Raw genomic sequence first — 22,621 nt, 5'->3', positions numbered from 1 at the left:
GATAATTTCTAATAAACAATTCATACAAATTTAATTTTCTTTGTTCAAATGACAATTTCCATATTTATTTAGAAAATGACAAGTTCTGATAAGCAATTCATAATAGGTTTAATAAGACGAATGACAAGTTTAGTAAGGAAAATAATAACTTTTAATAAGCAATGCATACAAATTTAATTTTCTCTATTCAAATGATAATTTTCATATTTCTTTAGTAAATAACAAGTTTTGATAAACAATTCATGACAAGTCTAGTTAGATAAATGACAACTTTTTATAAGCATTTCATACGAATTTAATTTTCTCTATTCAAATAACAGAATTTCCAGATTTTTTTAGCAAATGACAAGTTTAATAAAGAAAATGAGAGAATTTCTGTGTTTTTGTCATTGTGTTTCTATCACCATACTTCTAATTAAGTGGACAACATTAAATAGCTCTACATTGTTACAATATAGAACTGATTAACAAAGCTAATACCATTAACTTTGTTTAATTCAAAAACTAACATTATTTTCATATTTTACTCGCTAATAACAAGTCATTATTGAGAAATAACAATAATGTTATCACTAATAACAAAAAATTAATATATCCATGACATCAACTTTTTCATATATTTTAAGAAAAAACACATCCACTTTTTTTTTATCGTTAGTGACATATATATGTAAAATAACAACATTGTTATGCCCATCAACAATATATTATTATTTTCGGAACACCTTATAATGTTGATACCACTATATGTACATAGTCTACAATTACAAAATTTACATGACAAATAACAACATTATTATAACTAATAATAAAAAATCAATATAGTTATGATAACAATTATTCTTGTAATATTAAATAACACTCTAATCCTCCTCAACAAAATTAAATATTGAGTGTAAAAAAAAAAAAAAAAGCAAAATGGCGTGGGGACGTTGGGGGATAAAAGAGGGGGGTGGGAATGGGAAAGGGTCGGGGATGAAGGGAATGAGAGGAACATGGAGGGGCGACGAAGGAGCGAGAAAAGAAAAGTGGGTAATAATGGTCTTTATTTTTTTAATGGATGAGGGTATTTTGGTCTTTTTCTTAACATGTTATAAGTTATATTTAAAATCTGGTCCCTAACATCAATTTTATAAATTGGAGTATTCAAATTGTAATTTTATATTTTTAAGGGTCTTTATCTGCTTTTTTTTTTTTGCCAACAATACTTTGATCTTTTATATACATATATTTATATAAGTAAAAAATAATGCTAGTCTCTTATATCTTAAAATATAAAAGATAAAATAGATTAAAATTTTATATTTAAGATCAAATTAAAAATCAAATTAATTTTTATATTAAGATAAGAAATAATCATTAATTTTTTTAATCTATTTAAATTAATTAACTAATTTTTATATTAAACAATAAAGTTAGTGTTTACCGGGGGAGGAAAGGGCTGGTCAACAATTGTTGGTGCAGCTTTTGTTGCCTCCCCGTCTAATTGTGAGCCGCCGAATTTAATGTTGGTGTCTGGCTATTGTTTGGAAACTCCGTAGTCTTCCACCAATTGTGTCCTGCCACATGGCTGTCTTCGACCAGGTTCTTCTTCCTTATAATTTTTCTGATGAAATTCTCACTCCTCCCTTGTCGTTCGTTTTTAAAGCACCAATTAATTGGTCAATGTTTATAACCTCTCTTTTCCTCCTTCTTCACCATCATCTTCTTCTTCATCCAATCCATCGCAGCAAAAGATGCTTCGCCCTAATCTTCCTTTTCCTTTAATCATCACCTTCATCTTCTGCTCATGCTCGATTCTTGATGGCGTCGTTTCAGACCCACAGGCCAATCTTTTGACCAGAGGATGCAACCCGTACTACGAATTTCTGGTGCCCAACGTCACCATCTTCGGTGAAAATATAAACGCGACGTTGCGAGATATCAGAGAGCAGATCAGTGACCAAAACAAGCACTTCGTCACAGCACAGCAAGCTGCCAATGGTGGAAACACCGTCTCTACACTTTTTCAATGTAGAAGCTATCTCTCCACCGCCGACTGTGTCGCCTGCTTCGACATGGCAGCCACTGACATCCTCAGCTGTGCTGCCGGTGACCCTGGTGGCCGGGTTGTTTACGACGGCTGCTTCCTCAGGTACAACTACTTTTCCTCCAACTTCAAGTTTGACTTCTTTTTGGTATAGTTAACGCAGATAATCTTATCCTAGTCTTTATCACTTCAATTTTCTGTCTGACTTTCTGCCACGCCACCAACGCCAGTTTTTTTATTTTTCTTTTAATAGACCAGTGCCGGCTTTTTATGTCTGCAATACGCAACGTAGACCACTTATGTGCGTGTTTGGATTAGCTGTAACGACAACAGTATATTTTCAATGTGATGTTTGGATTAGCCGTAAAAATAACAGTATATTTTTAATTTGATTTTTAAAAAAATTAGATCGAGTAAAAGTTAAATTGAATAATATAATTTATGTTTTGATTGAATTTTATAAAAGTTAGTTTGTAAAAGTAAAAAATTGCTTAGATTATAATTAAATAAGTGTAGTTTGTAAAATTATCAAAATAAGTATGACTTTTATTAAATGATAAAAAATGATAAAAAAAGAATTTACATACTGTAATGAATTTAAATTATTTTAATGTGAAGAAGTGTAATTTAATGACTGAAATATATTTTAAAAAATTAGAAATTTTATTTAAAAAATTTGTAAAAAAATCTATAATTCAAAAAAATTACAAATATTAAAAATACATAATTAAGTATTATAAATTATAAATAATATGTTGGCAAAAAATAGAAACTATAAATTATAAATAATAATAAAATTTAACTGGGGTTCTGCCGCATTAAGCCTGTCAACTAGTGCAGTGGGTGATACTTCCTTTTCGTTTCCCGCACACCTATCAAGATGCGATCAGACTGCATAAGCCATGAGCACAAGCCATAAGCATCAAAATCATGCGATTTAGGGCAAAAGCTCTTATTTCTTTTTCAGTTGTTCCAAACATAATGAAAAGACAAAATCTGGCTAAAAGCATCTTTTTAAGATTCAAACATGGCTTTTACCCCTCTAAACTTAACGCAGTTCCAAACACTGCCATATATGTTCTGGTAATATGCACTTTAAAAACTTACCGTTTTTATCATTATAGAACATAATATGCTATTGATCAAAATAACCCCTAAATTTTATATTGGTGTAGATAACCCTTTAGACTTTGAGTCATATAAAAATAAACCCTTGTCATATTATATTATTCGAATGCAAAAAAAAAAAAAAAAACAAGAGGTTAGATTTATGATTTTGTGTAAATGTAAAAATTTAGGCATTTTTAAGTACACTTCACTAAGGTATATGCTAGAAAGTAATCATCAATATATTACATAAAAACAAAATAATAATCCATCATTATTCACTCAATCTTAATTGACTAAGCTTGATTTTTGGCTAGCTAAATCAATCAAATAATACTCTGTGTGATGTGTACAGGTACGACATTAGTAGCGCGTTCTTTGGTGATACAACACAGTCTATCAACAGTGCATCATGTGGGAATCAGACTACAACAGATGAACCTGCTTCTGCAGTTACCTCAGCTGTTCAACAAATTCTGATGAATCTCCAAACAGCAACCCCCACAATCACTGGCTTCTCTGCTGCCACAAGGACGCAACTTCCTAATAATGGTTCAATTATTTATGCATTTGCTCAGTGTATTGAGACTATCGCACAAAGTAAGTGCGAGGATTGCTTGGATGCTCAGTACAATAATATGCAGACTTGTCTTCCCAGTTCAGATGGTAGGGCTTATGCCAATGGCTGCTTCTTGAGATATTCCATCACTTCCTTCTTTCCTGATAATCAGACCATTGATATTGCACCCTCCTCCAAGCAGCAAGGTACATTGTTCTTCAGATCATTTATATCACACTTAGCTTTGGATGCATTTGGATGGCGAATTTGAAGTATCATATGTTTGTGTGTGAGTGCTTTTTTTTCCAAAGGAATGTTTAATACTCAAGAATTATAACTTCTTATTATGTGAAGCAGTGACTCTTAGTGAATGACTATTTCGAAAATTTATTCTATATTTTCCTGTTTTTTAGGTTCAAGAAATAATAAGGGAGCCATTATAGGTGGTGTTGTTGGAAGCGTAGTAGCTCTTGCTTTGATCTTTCTTGCATTATATGTTTGGATTAGACGAATAAACGAACCTAAGAGGGTTCCTAGAGGTGAGCATGTTAAAATATCTTCATCTATTATATATTAACGATTTAATTCGAGGCTTTTGGTTTTCTCTTTTTCCCTTGATTTAAAGAAATGAATCATTGATTTTCTTTTTTTTATTTAGTAATTTTTGGAGAGACCTTTTCTAACATTCTCCTTATGTAGGTGAGATAATTGGAGGAAGCAAGTTGAAAGGCCCAACTATTTATAATTATACGGTCTTGAAGACTGCAACCAAGAATTTCAGTGAAGAAAATAAGCTGGGAGAAGGAGGGTTTGGTGTTGTATATAAGGTAGTTTTATTTTATTTCTCAATATTTTAATCTTGATGAGCAAGGATGTCTCGAAGTGATTTTTATATAAAAGGCTAAATTTCCAGGAGAACTAACAATTTCACAATGATGAACAGGGCACTTTGAAGAATGGCAAAGGAATTGCAGTGAAGAAATTAACATTTCGCCAGTTCAACAAGATGGAGGAGGACTTTGAAAATGAAGTGAAGCTTATAAGTAATGTTCATCATCGAAATCTTGTTCGGCTCATTGGATATTGTACTCATGGCAAGAATAGGATCCTTGTTTATGAATACATGAAAAATAGCAGTCTTGACATTTTCTTATTTGGTAAACCTTCTATCAATGCCTATATCAGTACAATCTATATCTATCTCCTAAAAGTTTTTAAAGGAGGAACACTTCTATGTTTCTTTTGATGTTTCTGTCCCTCTTATTCAAAATGTGTAAACTTGAAAATAGGTAAAATGAAAGGCCGCCTCAACTGGAAGCAACGATATGATATAATTTTAGGCATCGCAAGGGGTCTAGTCTACCTACATGAGGAATTCCACATTTGTATCATACATAGAGATATAAAACCTAACAATGTTCTCTTGGATGATGATCTTCAGCCAAAAATTGCTGATTTTGGATTGGCAAGACTTCTACCAGAAGACAAGTCTCATCTTAGCACCAAATTTGCAGGAACATTGTAAGTTGAAACAATTACATTTGTCTAATTTTCTCAAACTTTTATTATACTACATACTCATAAAATCTATACATATAGTTAGGTCACTAGATAGAATAATATTGTTACATTGATATATACTTTTAACTTCTTTTTACTTTGTCTTTCTAAAACCTAAATACTTAAAAAAAGAGCGTGTATATCTAGCGAAACATGATTTTATGTTGTTAATCTCTATTTCATATTTTGTCATCTCTTAAAATTTATGTTTTTGTGTTGTGTCATTACGTACATTGGTTAATTAATTGATTATGTCATAAATATCATGTCCATGTTTTAGAGGATACACAGCACCAGAGTATATAATCCATGGCCAATTATCCGAGAAGGCTGATGTCTATAGTTATGGTGTTGTAATCTTGGAGATTATTAGTGGCCAAGAAAGCAAGGCACTGGGAGTATATGGTGATATTGAAGGCGAATTCCTCCTCCAAAAAGTAAGAAAGTTCTCATGGCTAAATAAAAAAGAGGACACATTTTAAAGAAATTTTGGATAGCTTTTCCAACAACTCAACATTAATTGATTGACTTTATTGGATTATCTATTCCTTCTTCATTGCAAATAATCCAATTATAGATATTTAAAAAACACTAATATCACTTTCACATTGCCTTTTGTTTTTTTTTTTTTTACCTCTCTTATTAAATTTCACTTTGATCCCACTTGTTAGGCTTGGAAGCTATATGGAAAAGGCATGCATGGGGAGCTAATAGACAAGACCCTAGACCCTATTGATTATGATGTAGAAGAAGTAAAGAAAGTCATTGAGGTTAGTTTGCTTTGCACCCAAGCATCTGCTGAAATAAGGCCAACAATGTCCGAAGTTGTTGTCTTACTCCAAAACAAGGACTTGTTAGAGAATATGAAACCCACTATGCCTGTCTTGATTGAAACAAATTAGAGCTTCCGCTTCTCCTATTGCTTCCCCTTGTATATTACCGTCCGCAATATGCGATGTATAGGAATCTGAATTTATGGGTGATTTTGAGTTTTGAACACCAGATAGAAAAAGTAATGTGTAGAGGACGAAGGAGAAAACAGAAGATGATCGTCTTTCATTCCATTTTTTAGCATTTGTTTGTAATTATTCTTCAATCCCGGTAAGTGTGTGTGTGTGCACTAATTATATAAAGCATCTGATATGAATTTTATTTAAAAAAGTGACATCAATTATGCATTATATTTTTTAATTGATAAATCTAATTTAACTTTATAACTGATATGAATATTTCGTTGATATAATTATTTCTCATTACATTTACATATGCTAATAAAATTTGTGCTCTAAGATCAAGTTCTTCTTCTAAATGCTAGATCAAGTAATCTGACCAAATTATGTGCAAGAGACGGCAACACAACATGGTTTCTGATGAGACAGAATCCAAAGTAAAAACTCTTTCAATGAATAAAAAAAAGAGTCAATTTAATTCATTTTTCACACTGGAAAAACTACGACATTTCCTTTATGAAACAAAATAATGTGGGTATATTACAGCATCAGAGATGTTAAACTAGACTTGCTTCTCCGTATATTACATGGACTTTGAAAAAATGAATCATATTGTATTGTTCATGAATTGTGAATAATGTAGCCTGCAATAAAATTTATATTTTCATTAATATTGACATTGATCATAGTGATAATTTCAAATTGAATAATACGATCTCTGGTTCTAATTATAAGACTCTGTTTTAGTTTATAAACAGAGTCTTATAATTAAAACCGGAAGTAATAATAAATTAAAGACTTCCCAAGTTATCTCGCCTCTTCATTTGACCGCTCATACAAAACAAATGATGGGAGCCCAATGCTAATAAAATCCACCGAATATTGAAACCGAAGGGACTGGGCCCGTGGAGACAGGCTTGCAATACGTTGCTGAGCCCAATAATGTGTTGATGAGTTATTTGGGTAACAGGCGTTTCCATATGCCTATTGCTTAGAACTTGTTTAGAATCACTTAAAAGCATATTTTCAATCATAATTATAAAATATGAGGTAAGTATACAAGGAGAGTTTTTCCTTAATTTATATAAAAGTGTTTAGGAGTGCTTAAATCACAGCTTCAAACAAGCCCTTAGCCAACACCACATTACAAACACTATTATCATAGAAAAGAAAGTAGCTCATTGAAAAGTTTATTATAGTAGAAAAGAATCAGCTATACTTTGAAATCGCAAACCATCCTAAAAGAGTCACCAACTTATATCATTTGCAAAATGCTATCATTGTGAAGAAGAATTAAATTCATTGCACTTCATGAAAATTCATTTGAAAGCATACATACACACTAATAAACATGGTAGAGAAGAGAGAAGCCTCAGATAATAAGCTGCCATGGTGCTTTGTCTTATCCGATAAGTCAGAGCCAACAAGTCCAACACAATATTGAATTAATAACTACCGTTGGCACTTATAGCATCTCCACATGGGTTCTGCGCCCAACCCACAAGCCCAACACAAATCCATTCACATTGGGGCCGGCTTGTGATGATCAGTGGTGATGGAAGTATAATTTTCAACTATGTCGGGAATAATCCACAAGAGTTGGATCTAACCAAAAAAAAAGTTAGTCCCTCACAATATGGGGATCTAAAATGCTAATTTCTATTGAGACATGCATTCATATTTAGTATGTGATAATATCTCAAATAAGACTATTTCTAATGAAATAATACCAAAAAAAGAATCTAATTGGGCATGTGATTTGCGATGGAGATACCCATTAGGACCCTCTCCTCCTAACGGGGGGAAAGTCAATGTTGATGTAGCTTTTTCATTAGAAGTAGGAAGATTCTGAGAGGCTTTATGTATCTGATATACTACATTCGGTACTTAATATAAGAGTTAATTGACTAATTTAAGTAAATTAAGAAAACTAGTTAAGTTAGTTATTTGTAATAAATAGGTGTTTTTTCCCCTAAAATATCTTTACTAATTAAGTGTGTTGGTTATAAGTACTATTACTTTAATGACTGTTTTGAAGAAAATAGATAAATATGACAAAACAAGTGAATTGAGATCTTATATTTAGGATTAAATAAAAGTCAAATGAGCTCTTATATTAAGGATTGGAGGTAATATTAAGCTTGAAACTGACGCTACAGCGACTATAAGACTGGGGCAGCAAGAAGACGTGGGATCCCATCCTGATGAGGGTTTAATTTAATTCTCGAAGCAAAGGCTTTAATATTGATAATTGATCAAAAATGATCATTTCAAATCGAATAAGAAATTAATTAAAGACTTCCTTACTTACATATCTCACCTCTACGAACCCTCTTGGACAACTTGACCTCCCACACAAAACAAATAAATGTAAGCAGAATCAAAATATATAAAATATGCACCCGCAGCCACTGCACCAATAATGGCCTTATTTAATTTCCTCCTACAAGTGGCAAGAATTAAAAAAGTGGAACTTGTTTAATTTCCTAGTGCTACCTCCTATTCTAATTATAAGACTCTGTTTATAGACCACAAATGAGGTCTTATAATTAAAACTGGAGGTAATATGGATTTACTTTCTATAGGGGTCCATGGCATAAACTCATAAAAGGCTGGCTTCTATATATCCACTGTACACCCATATAAGATGTAATATTTTAAGTTTTGCGTAATTAAATATATCACCTCCACTCCACACACACGTACCCACAGAATATTATATTTATGGCATTTGCTTCGCGTAAATTCATATATATATATATATATATGTATTGATATTGTTTGAGAATAGTATATCTTTTTTCATACACACACACTAGCTAATTTTTTTGTGTGGCGTGCGGAGTAAATCATGCTTTAAAAGTTTTTGAAATTAAGAATATATTTAACATTTAAATTACTCCTCCAGTCCTTAATATATGACCTAATTGTTGAGTTGATTTTGATCCTAAATATAAGACTTATTTCCTCAAATTTATCAAATTTTCCTAAATTATTGCTATGAATACTCCCTCAACCATAATCAAGTAAGTGAGGGAGAGACGATATTAAGGAAGATGATTATGATGTTTTAGGAGAAACATGTCATATCTTTTATAATTAACTATCTTACCTAACTTTTTTAATGTAATCAAATTAGTTAAGGTCTTATATTAATGACCGAAGAAGAATGTAGAAGTTAAATAAGATGCGAAAAATTTTTAAAATTGGAACAGAGAACCCACTGAAATTGTGGAAAAATAATGGAAAGAAAAACGTTGCATATAGGCTAAAAAAATTACTATTCCTGTCTTATGAATAATATGACTCTATTTATGCGTTATATCTTAAATTGAATAGTAATTTAGTCAACAATTTTAATGCAGAAGCACGTTTGCCCAATTGATACAAGTCAACGGAGCTGGATTACTTGTCCTTTCTATTCTAATAAGGATAGGAACTTAAGGGAATTACTTGTTCTTATTATAAAATCCTTACTTATAAAAATGGGACCACAAGATTGTATCAATTGTCTTGATAGAGCCCTTGTATTCAACCATGAACACAATCCCACAAGAATTAACTCGAGTACTGGAGACCGGAGAGCTTGGAGTAATCCAGTCACATTAGTTGATCTTTGTTATCATTTTATTACTTGTCATGACCTATATACTTGCGACATCAATATCACTACCCTCTATGTTGGAACAGAAGAGTACCTATAACTATGTATGCCGAACATAATGTTGGTGTCTTGTTTCAGAGTGCGCCATTGTTATGAAATTTCATAGTCTTCGACTAAGAGTTGTGGGTCCCTCAACACTTTCATAAATTGCACTGTCCTCTCTCATGGGACAAATTGCTAGCGCATCCTTCTTCAAGAATTTGAAACATGAGGAAATGTGAAGACCCACCGACACTTAGGCCACATGGCAGACGTAGACCAGTTTTTTGTTCCTTATGATTTTCCGATGAAATTCTCATTCCTCCTTCGTCGTTTCCAAGCACCAATAGATCAGATACCTTCCTTTGCTCGATGGTCATATATATATATATATAAATATATAAATATATATGTATATAGCCTCTCTTTCCTTCTTCATCTTCACTCTCTCCATATCCAGACATACATATATTTCCATCCAATCCATCTCAGCAAAACATGCTTCAAACTAATATCCTTCCCTTAATCACCTTCATCTTCTGGTCAAGGTGGACTCTTATTAACGTCGTCGTTTCAGACCCACAGGCCGATCTTCTAACCGATTTGTGCAACCCATCGGCCGAATTCCTCGTGACCAACGTCACCATCTTCGATGAAAACCTAAATGCAACGTTGCGAGGCATCAGAGAGCAGATCAGTGATCAAAACAAGCACTTCGCCACCGCACAGCAAGCTGCCAATGGTGGAAACACCGTCTCTACCCTTTTTCAATGTAGAAGCTATCTTTCCGTCGCCGACTGTGTCGCCTGCTTCGACGTGGCGGCCACTCAAATCCTCAGCTGTCCTGCCGGCGACCCTGGTGGCCGTGCTATCTACGACGGATGCTACCTCAGGTACAACAGCTATTCCTCAGGTTCAAGTTTGACTTTTTTTTTTAATTACCTTTTTGAATGGTTAAAGGAGAGATAAGATATGCAATGCTCAAACTCATCGCCACTACTCCAGCATATTCTTGGTCTATATATCTCTTTTTGATGACTTTCCGCCACGCCCCCAGTTTTTGTTGTCGGGAATGGTTTTTCTTCGTATAAATTAATATATTTATATGAAGGGTTATGTAGGAAGTTAAAACATTAAATGACCTACATACTAAATTTATTGTATTTATTTAAATTATGTTGGTTCATGAACCAACATATGGTGGTGACTTTTTATTTAATAAGGTTTGATTCTAAAAGATATCTCTTCAAGGCATTATTCCATGGTCTATATAAACCCTTCACTATCACTTCATTTGCATACAACACAACACAAACACTAAGATCAAACTCATTGTCTTTGTCTTTGAGTACATTCAAAGATAGAGTCAAATTATCACTTTGTAAAAGCTATTGTTGTCTTTGCTTGAATTTTGAAAGTGCAATCCATATTCAAGTGTCTTTATTGTATCCTGAAGGAAATTCATCAGTTAACCCAACTTGCACCCTAAAAAATAGGAATAGGTGGAGGCGAATTAAGCCTAAAGGAAAGTGTTGCCCACGTCTTGAAGACATCGGACACCACTTTCTTCTTCATCTCTTCTTCTTGTACTCTTTAGAGAACCATTTCCGCCAACAGTTTTTATGTCTTTACGATGAAAACATGCAACCATATCATGTTATGTTATTTGACAAATAGAGCATAATATGCTATTGATCAAATATATATCCTCTTTTTTTTTTGGGCAATAGCCTTTTTAGACTTTGAGTTATATGCAACAAAAAAAAATCCTTGTCATATTATATGAGGGACAAAAAGAGTAGTTAACGATGGTAAAATTATTTGTATAAATCTAAAAAGTTAACGTTTATTGTAAAAATATAATTTAGGAATTTTTTAAATATATTTCACAAATATATATGTATATATATATAGAAAATAATCTATTATGAATATAAATATAACAAGAGAGCTCAATCCAGAAAGATTAGCTTATTAGGTGGAAGAGTGCTGTAAACTTATAAGCCCTACTTCTCTTATGAGACTTTGTGATATGAGATTTAACTATAACATGATGATCAATATATTACATAAAAATAAAATAATAATCCATAACTATTCATTTACTCTTCATTGACTAAGCTTGATTTTTGGCTCGCAAAACCCATAAGAAATACTGTGTGTTGTGTGAAGGTACGACATTAGTAGCGCTTTCTTTAGTGACACAGCAGAGCCTATCAATAGTGCATCATGTGGGAATCAGACTACAACAGAAGAACCTTCTACTGCATTTACCTCAGCTGTTCAACAAATTCTAATGAATCTCCAAACAGCAACTCCCAGAATAAGTGGCTTCTCTGCCGCCACAAAGACGCAACTTCCTAATAATGCTTCCACTATTTATGCATTCGCTCAGTGTATTGAAACCATCACTCAAAGTAAGTGTGAGAATTGCTTGAATTCCAACTACAATAGTATGCAGACTTGTCTTACCAATTCAGAGGGTAGGGCTTATGCCAATGGCTGTTTCTTGAGATATTCCACCACTCCCTTCTTTCCTCATAATCAGACCATTGATATCACACCCTCCTTCGAGCAGCAAGGTACGTTGCTCTTCAGATCATTCATGTCACGCCCATCTTTGGATACATTTAGATGACAAATTTGAAGTACCATAAGTTTGTTTGTGAGTGTTTTTTTCTTTCAAACGAACGTTTAATTCTATATGTTCCTGTTTGAAGTGAATGACTTCTTGGAACATTTGTTTTATATTTTCCTGTTTTTTAGGTTCAAGCAATAAGGGAGCCATTGTAGGTGGTGTTGTTGGAAGCGTAGTAGTTCTTGCTTTGATCTTTGCAGTATATGTCCGGAGTAGACGACTGAAAAAAAGGTCCAGGAGGGTTCCTAGAGGTGAGCATATTAAAATGTCTTCAACTATTTTATAGGCTTCTGGTTTTTCCTTTTTCCCTGCATCTAAAGAAATTAAACTTTCATTTTTTTTCCCGTCTTGACAATTTTGGAAGAAGAGACCTTGATGAAAATTCTCCTTAATAGGAGACGTAATTGGAGGAAGCAAGTTGAAAGGCCCAACTATTTTTAATTATCATGACTTGAAGACCGCAACCAAGAATTTCGGTGAAGAGAATAAGCTAGGACAAGGAGGATTTGGTGTTGTATATAAGGTAACTTTATTTTATTTTCAATATTTCAATCAAGGTGAGCAAGGTTGTCTCCAAGTTTGGTTTTTATAGTGTTGTAAAAGGCTAAATTCTCAAGAAAGCAAAGACTGAAAGCACTTTCTCGATTAAATATTTTAATAATGATGGATAGGGTACTTTGAAGAACGGAAAAGAAATTGCAGTCAAAAAATTAACATGTCGCCAATTCACAAGGATGGAGGAGGAATTTGAAAATGAAGTGAAGCTTCTGAGCAATGTTAATCATCGGAATCTTGTTCGACTCTTTGGATATTGTATTCACAAGAAGACCAGAATTCTCATTTATGAATACATGAAAAATAGCAGTCTTGACATATTTTTATTCGGTAAGCTTCTTTCAATTAACGAAACTTATGTACTGTTTTTCATAACATTGGTGACGTTAACTTAACAAAATATCATCATCTCTTACTACAACAAGATTATTCTTATGCCATACTTTTATTGCACTAAGTAAAATCGATATCTATTTTCTGTTTAATTTTTTTTAATCGAAGAAGACTTCTTTGTTTCTCTTGATGCTTTTAACCCTCTTATTCAAAGTGTGTAAACTTGAAAATAGGTCAAATGAAAGGCTCGCTCAACTGGAAGCAACGATATGGTATCATTTTAGGCACAGCAAGAGGTCTAGCCTATTTACATGAGGAATTTCATGTTTGTGTCATACACAGAGATATAAAGCCTAATAACATTCTCTTGGATGATGACCTTCAACCTAAGATTGCTGATTTTGGATTGGCAAGATTTCTACCTGGGGACAAATCTCATCTTAGCACTAAATGTGCAGGAACATTGTAAGTTAAAGCAATTATAGATAACTTATTGATAAAATCTATAGTTCTGTCACTAGTACAATATTATTACACTAATAAATCTTATAACTTTTCTTTATTTTCAGCGAAATGTTATATTATGTTGTTAGTTTCTATCAGTTTCATATTTGTCCTCTCTTAAAATTTATGTATTCATGTTCTTGTCATTGTTTTGGCTACTTAATTAATTATGCCATACATATTATACATATTTGCAGGGGATACACAGCACCGGAGTATGTAATTTATGGCCAATTATCTGAAAAGGCTGATGTCTATAGTTATGGTGTAGCAATGTTAGAGATTATCAGTGGGCAAAAAAGTAAGGAACTAGCGATCAATGGTGATAATGAAGGGGAATACCTCCTCCAAAAGGTAAAAATTTTAGTTTACCAATAAAGGTAAGAAAAAATTTTCAGGCAAAAAAAAAAGGTAAAAATTTTAATGGTTTAATCAAAAGACACTTTTTTAAATGAATTTGGACAGCTCTGTCAGCAACTTAATATTTGATTGATTTTATTACAATATCTAACCCCTCCTTACTTCAGATCATCCAACTATAGAATTTTTACTTTTGGCCATTTTTACTCAATCATTTCAATTTAATATCCACTTGTTAGGCTTTTGTTTTTTTTTGACCTGATCCACTTGTTAGGCTTGGAAGCTATATGAAAGAGGTATACATGTGGAGCTAGTAGATGAGACCTTAGACCCTAATGATTATGATGTCGAAGAAGTGAAGAAAGTCATAGAGGTTAGTTTGCTTTGCACCCAAGCATCTGCTGAAATAAGGCCAACAATGTCCGAAGTTGTTGTCTTACTCCAAAACAAGGACTTGTTAGAGAATATGAAACCCACAATGCCTGTCTTGATTGAAACAAATTAATTAATTAGAGATTCCTCTTCTATTGCTTGCGTTTGTATATTACTATCCGCAATATGCTATGCGCAGGAATTTAAAATTATGGGTGACTTTGAGTTTTGAAGAACCCCAGGTAGAAAAGGTATAATGTGTGTAGAAGACGAAGGGGAAAATAGAAGATGATGATTGTCTTCCATTCCATTTTTCAACATTTGTCTGTAATTACGCTTTCAATTCTAAATGTAAGGCCCATTTTATAGTGTAAATTATACTATAAAATAGGTATTATATTTAGGACATGAAGAGTATTATTCATCAATCTTGACAAAAGTAACATCAACTATAAGGCATTTGATATGATTTTTATCTTAAAATAGCGACGTCAAGGATGCATTTTTTTAAATTAATAAAGCTAATTTTATAATTGTTTTGAATATATTATTTATTTCTCATTAAATTTACGTATGCTAATAAAATGGTGCCGTTATATCAAGTTTCTCTCCTAAATGCTAGATTAAGCAAACTGGCAAAATTTTGCGCTAGAGGCGGCAATTCCACATGGTTTAAGATAAGAGAGAATCCAAATCCACATAACACTCTCAAGCATGAGGGGCGGCTTAGCGTACAAGACTCTTATTAGGTGGGATTCGGAAAACGACAGATGTACATAGTCTTTCCTCGACAACTACAGAGATTGTTTTAATAATTTGAACTTATGACCTTCAAGTTACTTAACAATAATTTTTACCATTAAACATTTATAAATAAGTCTTAAAAATATTAAGATCTGAATCTTTGAAATGCGTCAATCTCACTACTAGAAGAAGAAGAGGAGGGAAGAGGGAGCAAATGAAAGGAAAAGAAGAGGCTTCAAATTTTCATTAATGTTGATGTTCATCATATATGATAATTTCAAATTGAATAATAAATTAAAGACTTCCCTATTCATCTTAACCCTAGGAACCCTCTTGGACAACTTTGGCGTCCCATGCAAAATAAATAATGCAATCAAAGCACTACACCAATAATGGCCTTATTTAATTTCTTCCCACAAGTGGCAAGAATTAAAAAAACTGGAAATTATTAATTTCCTATTATGGATTACTGAACTCATGAAAGATTAATTTATATATTTAATCCATACTTTACACCCATGTAAGATGTAATCTTTTAAGTTTTACGTAATTAAATATATCGCCTCCGCTCCGCACATATGTACCTACAGAATATTATATTTGCGGCATATGCATCGCGTAGATTCTCTCTCTCACACACACACATATTGATATTGTATGAGAATAGTTCTTCTTTTTTTTTTTTCCCCTGTGACGTGCGGAATAAATGATATTTTAAAAGTTTTTGAACGAATGCATTTGTTTTTATAACATTTTAATTATATTGAAGTCAACAAAGATGGGAAAATTTTAAAAATTTGAACGGAACATTGAAATTGTGGAAAATAATTGAAAGAAAATATTGCATACAGCCTATAAAATAAAATTTCTACTATTGTCTTATGAATAATATGACTCTATTTAAGCGTTACATTTTTTTTTTCCATCTTTCCGGCCTTAGAAAAATCATTTTTGGCTTGACTTGGGTGCTGGTAGGTGAACCTCTTTGGTCATGTTCCTTTCTCAAATTCATCATCCATTGAAGCTTCAAAGCCCTTACCTTCCCTTCTTCGTGTAATGTTTCTTTATATCACTTGCCAAGATTGAATTGAATGTCCAAGATGAGATGATTGTCTAATTCAACCCAATGCCATGGAGAAACAGAAAATCCAACACACACCCATTCTGCCAAATCCTCCTTCAAATCCTCACTCTCTTCCATCTGCTTAATGGAAAATTCTGTGCTCTGGGAATCAACTACACAATCCGACTCATAGATCCCAGCATTCAGCTGGACATGAATAGCGAGGGCGAAAAGGGGAAATAAGGTGTATTATACATTTTAAATAGCTTCAATATTATACAGATTATAAAATTATACATATGCGTGTAGACGAATAGCTAGGAACCCGTCGCGTCTTGGTATATGACCAGAATTGGGAGGAGCCCAACATGAACGGCTAAGAACTTTGGTTTGGTCTTTACTTTTTAATATAATATCCCATTTACCAACCAACAAGAGTTGGTGTAATTAGTAAGAGTCAATTCATAACTCACAAGTTCGTGAGTTTGAATAGTACTGTCAATATGGGGATTTTGTTGGCAAACGATTTGTAAGTTACTTCTTTTGTTTCTAAAAAGAATTAGAGGATGTTTTCAAATATACCCTAATAAATGACTAAATCATAAAAAATTGCATCTAGAATGATACAATTATCTACATCTTAACTAAGTGAAATCGGAAAGGAGAAAAAATTTAGACATCAACCAACTTTAACTACTTTTTTTTTGGTATTCATGAATTTTAAAACTGTCTATCTAATTAGTAAAGGAAGAAGCGTTAAATAAAGTGAATTAAATAGAAGGAATATCTCAGAACAATTATCATAAATTGTTGACAAATTAAAAGAAAATAACAGAATTCACTTTTTTTTTTAAAAAAAAACTTATATCAATTATTTGACAAAACTCCTAAAATTAGGACCCCAAGGAATGTTCTTTTTGTATAAAATAAACTGTAGAACACTACCTGGATTTATACATATGGGCTGCTGAATATGGCGTCTGCGTGCGTGCCTTTTCCCATTGGGTCGTTGTTTTGAAATTTCGTATTCTTCGCCAATTGCAATTAGGCTTCAGCCGCCATAGTGGCCGCTTGTACTTTCATAGATTGCATTGTCAACATCACTTTTGCCAAATTGCTATTGTATCGTTCAATAATTTGGAAAATGGGAAAATGCCAAGAAACAACTCAATCCCACTGATCGATCTTACTTTTCTCTTCTTCCTCATAATAATTTTGTCTGATGGATGAAACTCTCATTCCTCCTTCTTCGTCGTTTCCAAACACCAATCAATACCTTGATATCATTTGCTCTATTAACCTCTTTTTCCTCCTCCTCCTACTCCTCCTTCTTCTTCCAAAACATGTTTCAACCTCATGTCCTTCCTTTAATCGCCTTCGTCTTCTGGTCATGGCGGATTCTTGACGGCGTCGTTTCGGATCCCCAGATCAATTTTTTGACCAGAGGGTGCAACCCATACAACGAATACCTAGTGGCTAACGTCTCCCTCTTTGAAGCAAACATAAACGCAACACTGCGAGACATCAGAGAGCAGATCAGTGGCCAAAACAAGCACTTCGCCACCGCACAGCAAGCTGCCAGTGGTGGAAACACCGTCTCTAGTCTTTTTCAATGCAGAAGCTATCTCTCCATGCCCGACTGCATCGCCTGCTTCGACGTCGCCGCCCCTCAAATCCTCAGCTGTGCTGCCGGCGAACCGGGTGGCCGTGTTGTCTACGACGGGTGCTACCTCAGGTACGGATTTGGCGTGTTTGCTGCTTCTTAAAGTGACATTTTTATATCTTATCGGCAAAAAAATTTCAATTTTTCAAATTATTTTTTCAAAAAATTTGTATCCATATTTAAAAAAAAAAGATTAAATCATATGAAACCTTGTTAAATTTTGACCCATATGCAAACAACTCCATTAAAATTTTAAAACTTGATAAAAGAATTTTGTTAACTTCTAAGTCTGTGATGTGTATGTGAAGGTACGACATTAGTGTCGCTTTCTTTGGAGCTACAACACAGTCTATCAATAGTGCATCGTGTGGGAATCAGACTATAACAGAAGAACCTGCTATTTCATTTACCTCAGCTGTTCAACAAATTCTAATGAATCTCCAAACAGCAACTCCCAGAATCACTGGCTTCTCTGTAGCTACCAAGGCACAAGTTCCTACTAATGGTCCAACTATTTATGCATTTGCTCAGTGCACAGAAACTATCACTCAGAGTGAGTGCCAGAACTGCTTGAATGTTCTGTACAACAATATGCAGAGTTGTCTTCCCAATTCAGAAGGTAGGGCTTTTGCTGATGGCTGTTTCTTGAGATATTCCACAACCTCCTTCTTTGCCGATAATCAGACTATTGATATCGCACCCTCCTTCAAGCAAGGTACATATTGGTCTTCACATCATTTATATCACACTCAGCTTTGCCTTGGATGCATTTAGATGACAAATTTTTTAAACTACATTAATAATGTAAAGTATCATACTTGTTTTTTTCCCCAAGAATTATTATTATATGTGGCAATGACTCATATTGTGAATGACTTTGAAAATCCGTTCTACATTTTCCCGTTTTTTAGGTTCAAGCAATAATAAGGGAGCCATTATAGGAGGTGTTGTTGGAAGCGTAGTAGTTCTTGCTTTGATCTTTGTTGCATTGTATGTCTGGGTGGGACGACTAAAAAGGCCAACTAGGAGGGTTCCTGGAGGTGAGCATATTAAAATGACTTCGACTATTATATATTAGTTTTTAATGATTTAATTTCGGGCTTTTGTTTGTCTATTTTTCCATGAATTTAAAGAAATAAAATCTTGATTTTGTTTTTCTTTCTTTCATAATTTTGGGAAAAGAGACCTCCTCTTGACTAACATTCTCCTTAATAGGAGACGTTATTGGAGCAACCAAGTTGAAAGGCCCGGCTATTTATAATTATAACGACCTGAAGACTGCAACCAAGAACTTCAGCGAAGAGAATAAGCTAGGACAAGGAGGATTTGGTGTTGTGTATAAGGTAACTTTATTTTATTTTCAGATATGTAATTTCATCAAGATAAGCAAGGATGCCTCTAATTAAATGAGTTTTATATGGTGTTGTAAAAAGCTAAACTTTAACGTTTGAAAGCATGGCTTTGAATAGAAGTTTTAATAATGATGAATAGGGCACTTTGAAGAATGGAAAAGAAATTGCAATCAAGAAATTAACATTTCGCCATTTCACGAGGATGGAGGAGGAATTTGAAAATGAAGTGAAGCTCATAAGCAACGTTCATCATCGGAATCTTGTTCGACTCCTGGGATATTGTATTTATGGCAAAACTAGAATTCTTGTTTATGAATACATGAAAAATAGCAGTCTTGACATATTCTTATTCGGTAACCTTCTCTCAATTAACCGATCTTATGTACTGTTTTTCGTAAAATTAGTGGCATTATCAACGTATCATCATCTCCTCCAGCTAACGAACTTATTCACATGGCATAATTTTATTCGACTGAGTAAAATCCAAATCTATTTTCTATTTAAATTTTTTAATCAAGTAACACTTCTTTGTTTCTTTTGATGCTTTTAATCCTCCTGCTCAAAGTTTGAAAACTTGAAAATAGGTAAAATGCAAGGCTCACTCAATTGGAAGCAACGACATGATATAATTTTAGGCACTGCAAGGGGTCTCGCTTATTTGCATGAGGAATTCTATGTTTGTATCATACATAGAGATGTAAAGCCTAATAACATTCTCTTGGATGAGGATCTTCAACCTAAAATTGCTGATTTTGGGTTGGCAAGGCTTCTTCCTGAGGACAAAACTCATCTTAGCACCAACTTCGCTGGAACATTGTAAGTTGAAACAATCACGTTTATCTGATTTTCTTAACTTTTATTACACTACAATTATACGTAGCATGCTGATAAAATCTATAGTATCATCACTAGAATAATGTTGTTGCACTAATGAATACTTATAACGTTTGGAAAAAAAAAAAAATTCATGTGTGTGTGTGTGTGTCTAGCAAAGCATGATATTACGTTGTTAATAATTTGTTTCATATTTTGTCATCTTTTAAATTTTATGTATACTTGTTTGTGTCAATATTTTGGCTAAGTCATAAATATTATACATATTTTTCAGAGGATATTCAGCACCGGAGTATGTAATTCATGGCCAATTATCTGAGAAGGTTGATGTTTATAGTTACGGTGTTGCAATCTTGGAGATTATAAGTGGCCAAAAAAATAAGAAACTAGGAGTTGATGGTGATATTGAAGGCGAATTCCTCCTCCGAAAAGTAAGAAAATTCCTATGGCTAAATAGAAAGACACATTTTAAAGAAAATTTGGATAGCATTTTCAATAACTCAACACTACTTGATTGACTTTATTAGAATATTTATTCCTTCTTTATTGCAGGGCCAATCATAGATATTAAGAAAACGATAATCTCATTTTGTTTTGCCCCTTTTACCCCTCTTATTCAACTTCACTTTAATCCCACTTGTTAGGCTTGGAAGTTATATGAAGAAGGTACACATGCGGAGCTAGTGGACGATACCTTAGACCCTAATGATTATGATGTAGAAGAAGTGAAGAAAGTCATAGAGGTTGGTTTGCTTTGCATCCAAGCATCTGCTGAGATGAGACCAACAATGTCTGAGATTGTTGCTTTGCTCCAAACTAAGGACTTGTTAGAGAATATGAAACCCACTATGCCTATCTTGATTGAAACAAATTAGAGACTTCTCTACTTTTCCCATCTTGATTGTAATGGAATTTAAAGTTATGGATGACTTTGGGTTCTGAACACCAGATAGGAAAATAGAAGACGAAGGTAAAAATAGAATAGATGATTGTCTTTTATTCCATTCTTTAGCATTTTTTTGTAATTATTATTCATCAATATAATCCGAGCAGGTGTACATGTGATTTGTCATTCGGGAATACAGTTTTGATAAAAGCCCACTAAAGCATATAGTATGCTTATGCTTTTTATTTAAAAAAAAGAGTGACATCAAGAATGCATTTTTCAATTGATAAAGCTAACTTTATAACTAATATGAATTTTTCATTGATATTAGTTATTTCTCATTATGAAAATGGTGCCCTTATATTTGAAAGTTCCTCTTCGAAATGGTAAATCAAGAAAACTGACCAAATTTTGTGCAAGCGAGATAAGGTGGCTGACAAGAAAATCAAATTAAAGTAAAAACTCTCTTAATGAATAAAAATCAGTCAAGTTTATAGCTTGAATTAAACTTTTTATGTTTTCATTAATATTGATATTGATCATAATGATAATTTCAAGTCCAATAATAAATTAAAGGCTTCCCAAAATAAAGCCACTTTTTTTTTGAACTTCTGGCTTTTGATTTTTTTTTTTTAAATTTAAATCCTTTGAAACTGACTTTTTAATATATCATTCAAACAAATTTTTGTCAGATTGTCCTTTTTATAAATGCTCGTACCAAACAGACCAAATTTTGTGCAAGAGAGGGCAATGCAACGTGGTTTAAGACGAAAGAGAACCCAAATCCGTAGAACACTCCTAAAGAAATCCGTAAAGTGAGATTTAGCGTACAATACCCATACTAGGTGGGGTTTGGGTGGGAGCGATTTATATAGCATTCCCTCTACAAGCGGAGCAATTGTTTTTAGGATTTGAATCCGTGATCTCCAAATCACATAGCAAGAAAATCAAAGTGAAAAATCTCTCAATGCATACAAAAATCAGTCAAGTGCATAAATTTTTGAACTAGACTTGCTTCTCCATGTACTACATCATTGCCTCTCCTCTTCTCTTTCTTTCTCTTCCTTTTCCAACCCTTAGATCAATATTTTAATGGTTGAGATTTTAATCTTTTCAAAATTATTATTCAAATGTGAAATTATAAAAACAAATAAATAATAAAATTAATAATACTACGAAAATTTAATTTCAACAATGTACAAATGCACTAAAGACTTTTAAAAATATTTATAAGTAAGTTTTAAAAACATTAAGATCTGAACCATTGAAATGTGTTAACTTAACGGTTAGAAAAAGAAGAGAAGGGAAGAGGATGGGAAGGGAAAAAGAGAGAGTTTAAATTTTATTAATATTGATCATATATAATCATTTTAAATTGAATATTAAGTGACTTCCCTAATTATCTCCACTTTAGGAACCTCTTAGACAACTTTGACCTCCATACAAAGACAATACTCTGTAGGTCATAG

At 33.1% G+C, this 22,621-nt stretch overlaps 3 protein-coding genes across 8 annotated transcripts; all 3 read left to right on the top strand.

Annotated features, from left to right (window-relative positions):
- The first annotated feature begins 1,535 nt into the window (after positions 1-1,535).
- On the top strand, positions 1,536-14,777 carry LOC114757159 (cysteine-rich receptor-like protein kinase 2). 4 transcript variants are annotated; one of them, XM_028946156.1, is made up of 9 exons: positions 1,549-2,134; positions 3,492-3,901; positions 4,109-4,234; positions 4,395-4,522; positions 4,639-4,852; positions 4,985-5,216; positions 5,536-5,692; positions 5,927-6,185; positions 14,759-14,777. In XM_028946156.1, the coding sequence occupies exons 1-8, from the start codon at positions 1,737-1,739 to the stop codon at positions 6,155-6,157; spliced, it is 1,896 nt and encodes a 631-aa protein (XP_028801989.1). In that variant the 5' UTR covers positions 1,549-1,736; the 3' UTR covers positions 6,158-6,185; positions 14,759-14,777. The 4 variants fall into 4 exon arrangements, with proteins under 4 accessions (XP_028801991.1, XP_028801989.1, XP_028801990.1 ...); XM_028946157.1 differs by lacking the exon at positions 14,759-14,777 and having other exon boundaries at positions 4,639-4,738; positions 5,927-6,326; XM_028946154.1 differs by lacking the exon at positions 14,759-14,777 and having other exon boundaries at positions 1,551-2,134; positions 5,927-6,326.
- On the top strand, positions 10,347-14,743 carry LOC114757164 (cysteine-rich receptor-like protein kinase 42). The gene is made up of 6 exons (XM_028946166.1): positions 10,347-10,741; positions 12,021-12,430; positions 12,615-12,737; positions 13,608-13,839; positions 14,076-14,232; positions 14,513-14,743. The coding sequence occupies exons 1-6, from the start codon at positions 10,347-10,349 to the stop codon at positions 14,741-14,743; spliced, it is 1,548 nt and encodes a 515-aa protein (XP_028801999.1).
- A 2,622-nt stretch (positions 14,778-17,399) lies between the features above and the next one.
- On the top strand, positions 17,400-21,338 carry LOC114757158 (cysteine-rich receptor-like protein kinase 2). Of its 3 annotated transcripts, none has more exons than XM_028946152.1 (8): positions 17,400-18,152; positions 18,389-18,699; positions 18,992-19,120; positions 19,296-19,423; positions 19,572-19,908; positions 20,017-20,248; positions 20,541-20,697; positions 20,911-21,338. In XM_028946152.1, exons 1-8 carry the CDS (start codon positions 17,644-17,646, stop codon positions 21,139-21,141), a joined length of 2,034 nt encoding a protein of 677 aa, XP_028801985.1. In that variant the 5' UTR covers positions 17,400-17,643; the 3' UTR covers positions 21,142-21,338. The 3 variants fall into 3 exon arrangements, with proteins under 3 accessions (XP_028801985.1, XP_028801984.1, XP_028801986.1); XM_028946151.1 differs by having other exon boundaries at positions 17,401-18,152; positions 18,389-18,795; XM_028946153.1 differs by having other exon boundaries at positions 17,402-18,152; positions 18,389-18,795; positions 19,572-19,785.
- Positions 21,339-22,621: the final 1,283 nt, after the last annotated feature.

The sequence above is a fragment of the Neltuma alba genome, unplaced genomic scaffold (assembly GCF_004799145.2).
Source record: "Neltuma alba isolate B1F8T4 unplaced genomic scaffold, ASM479914v2 tig00010572_pilon, whole genome shotgun sequence".
Lineage (NCBI taxonomy): Eukaryota > Viridiplantae > Streptophyta > Magnoliopsida > Fabales > Fabaceae > Neltuma > Neltuma alba.
This window is presented reverse-complemented; position numbering and strand designations above follow the sequence as displayed.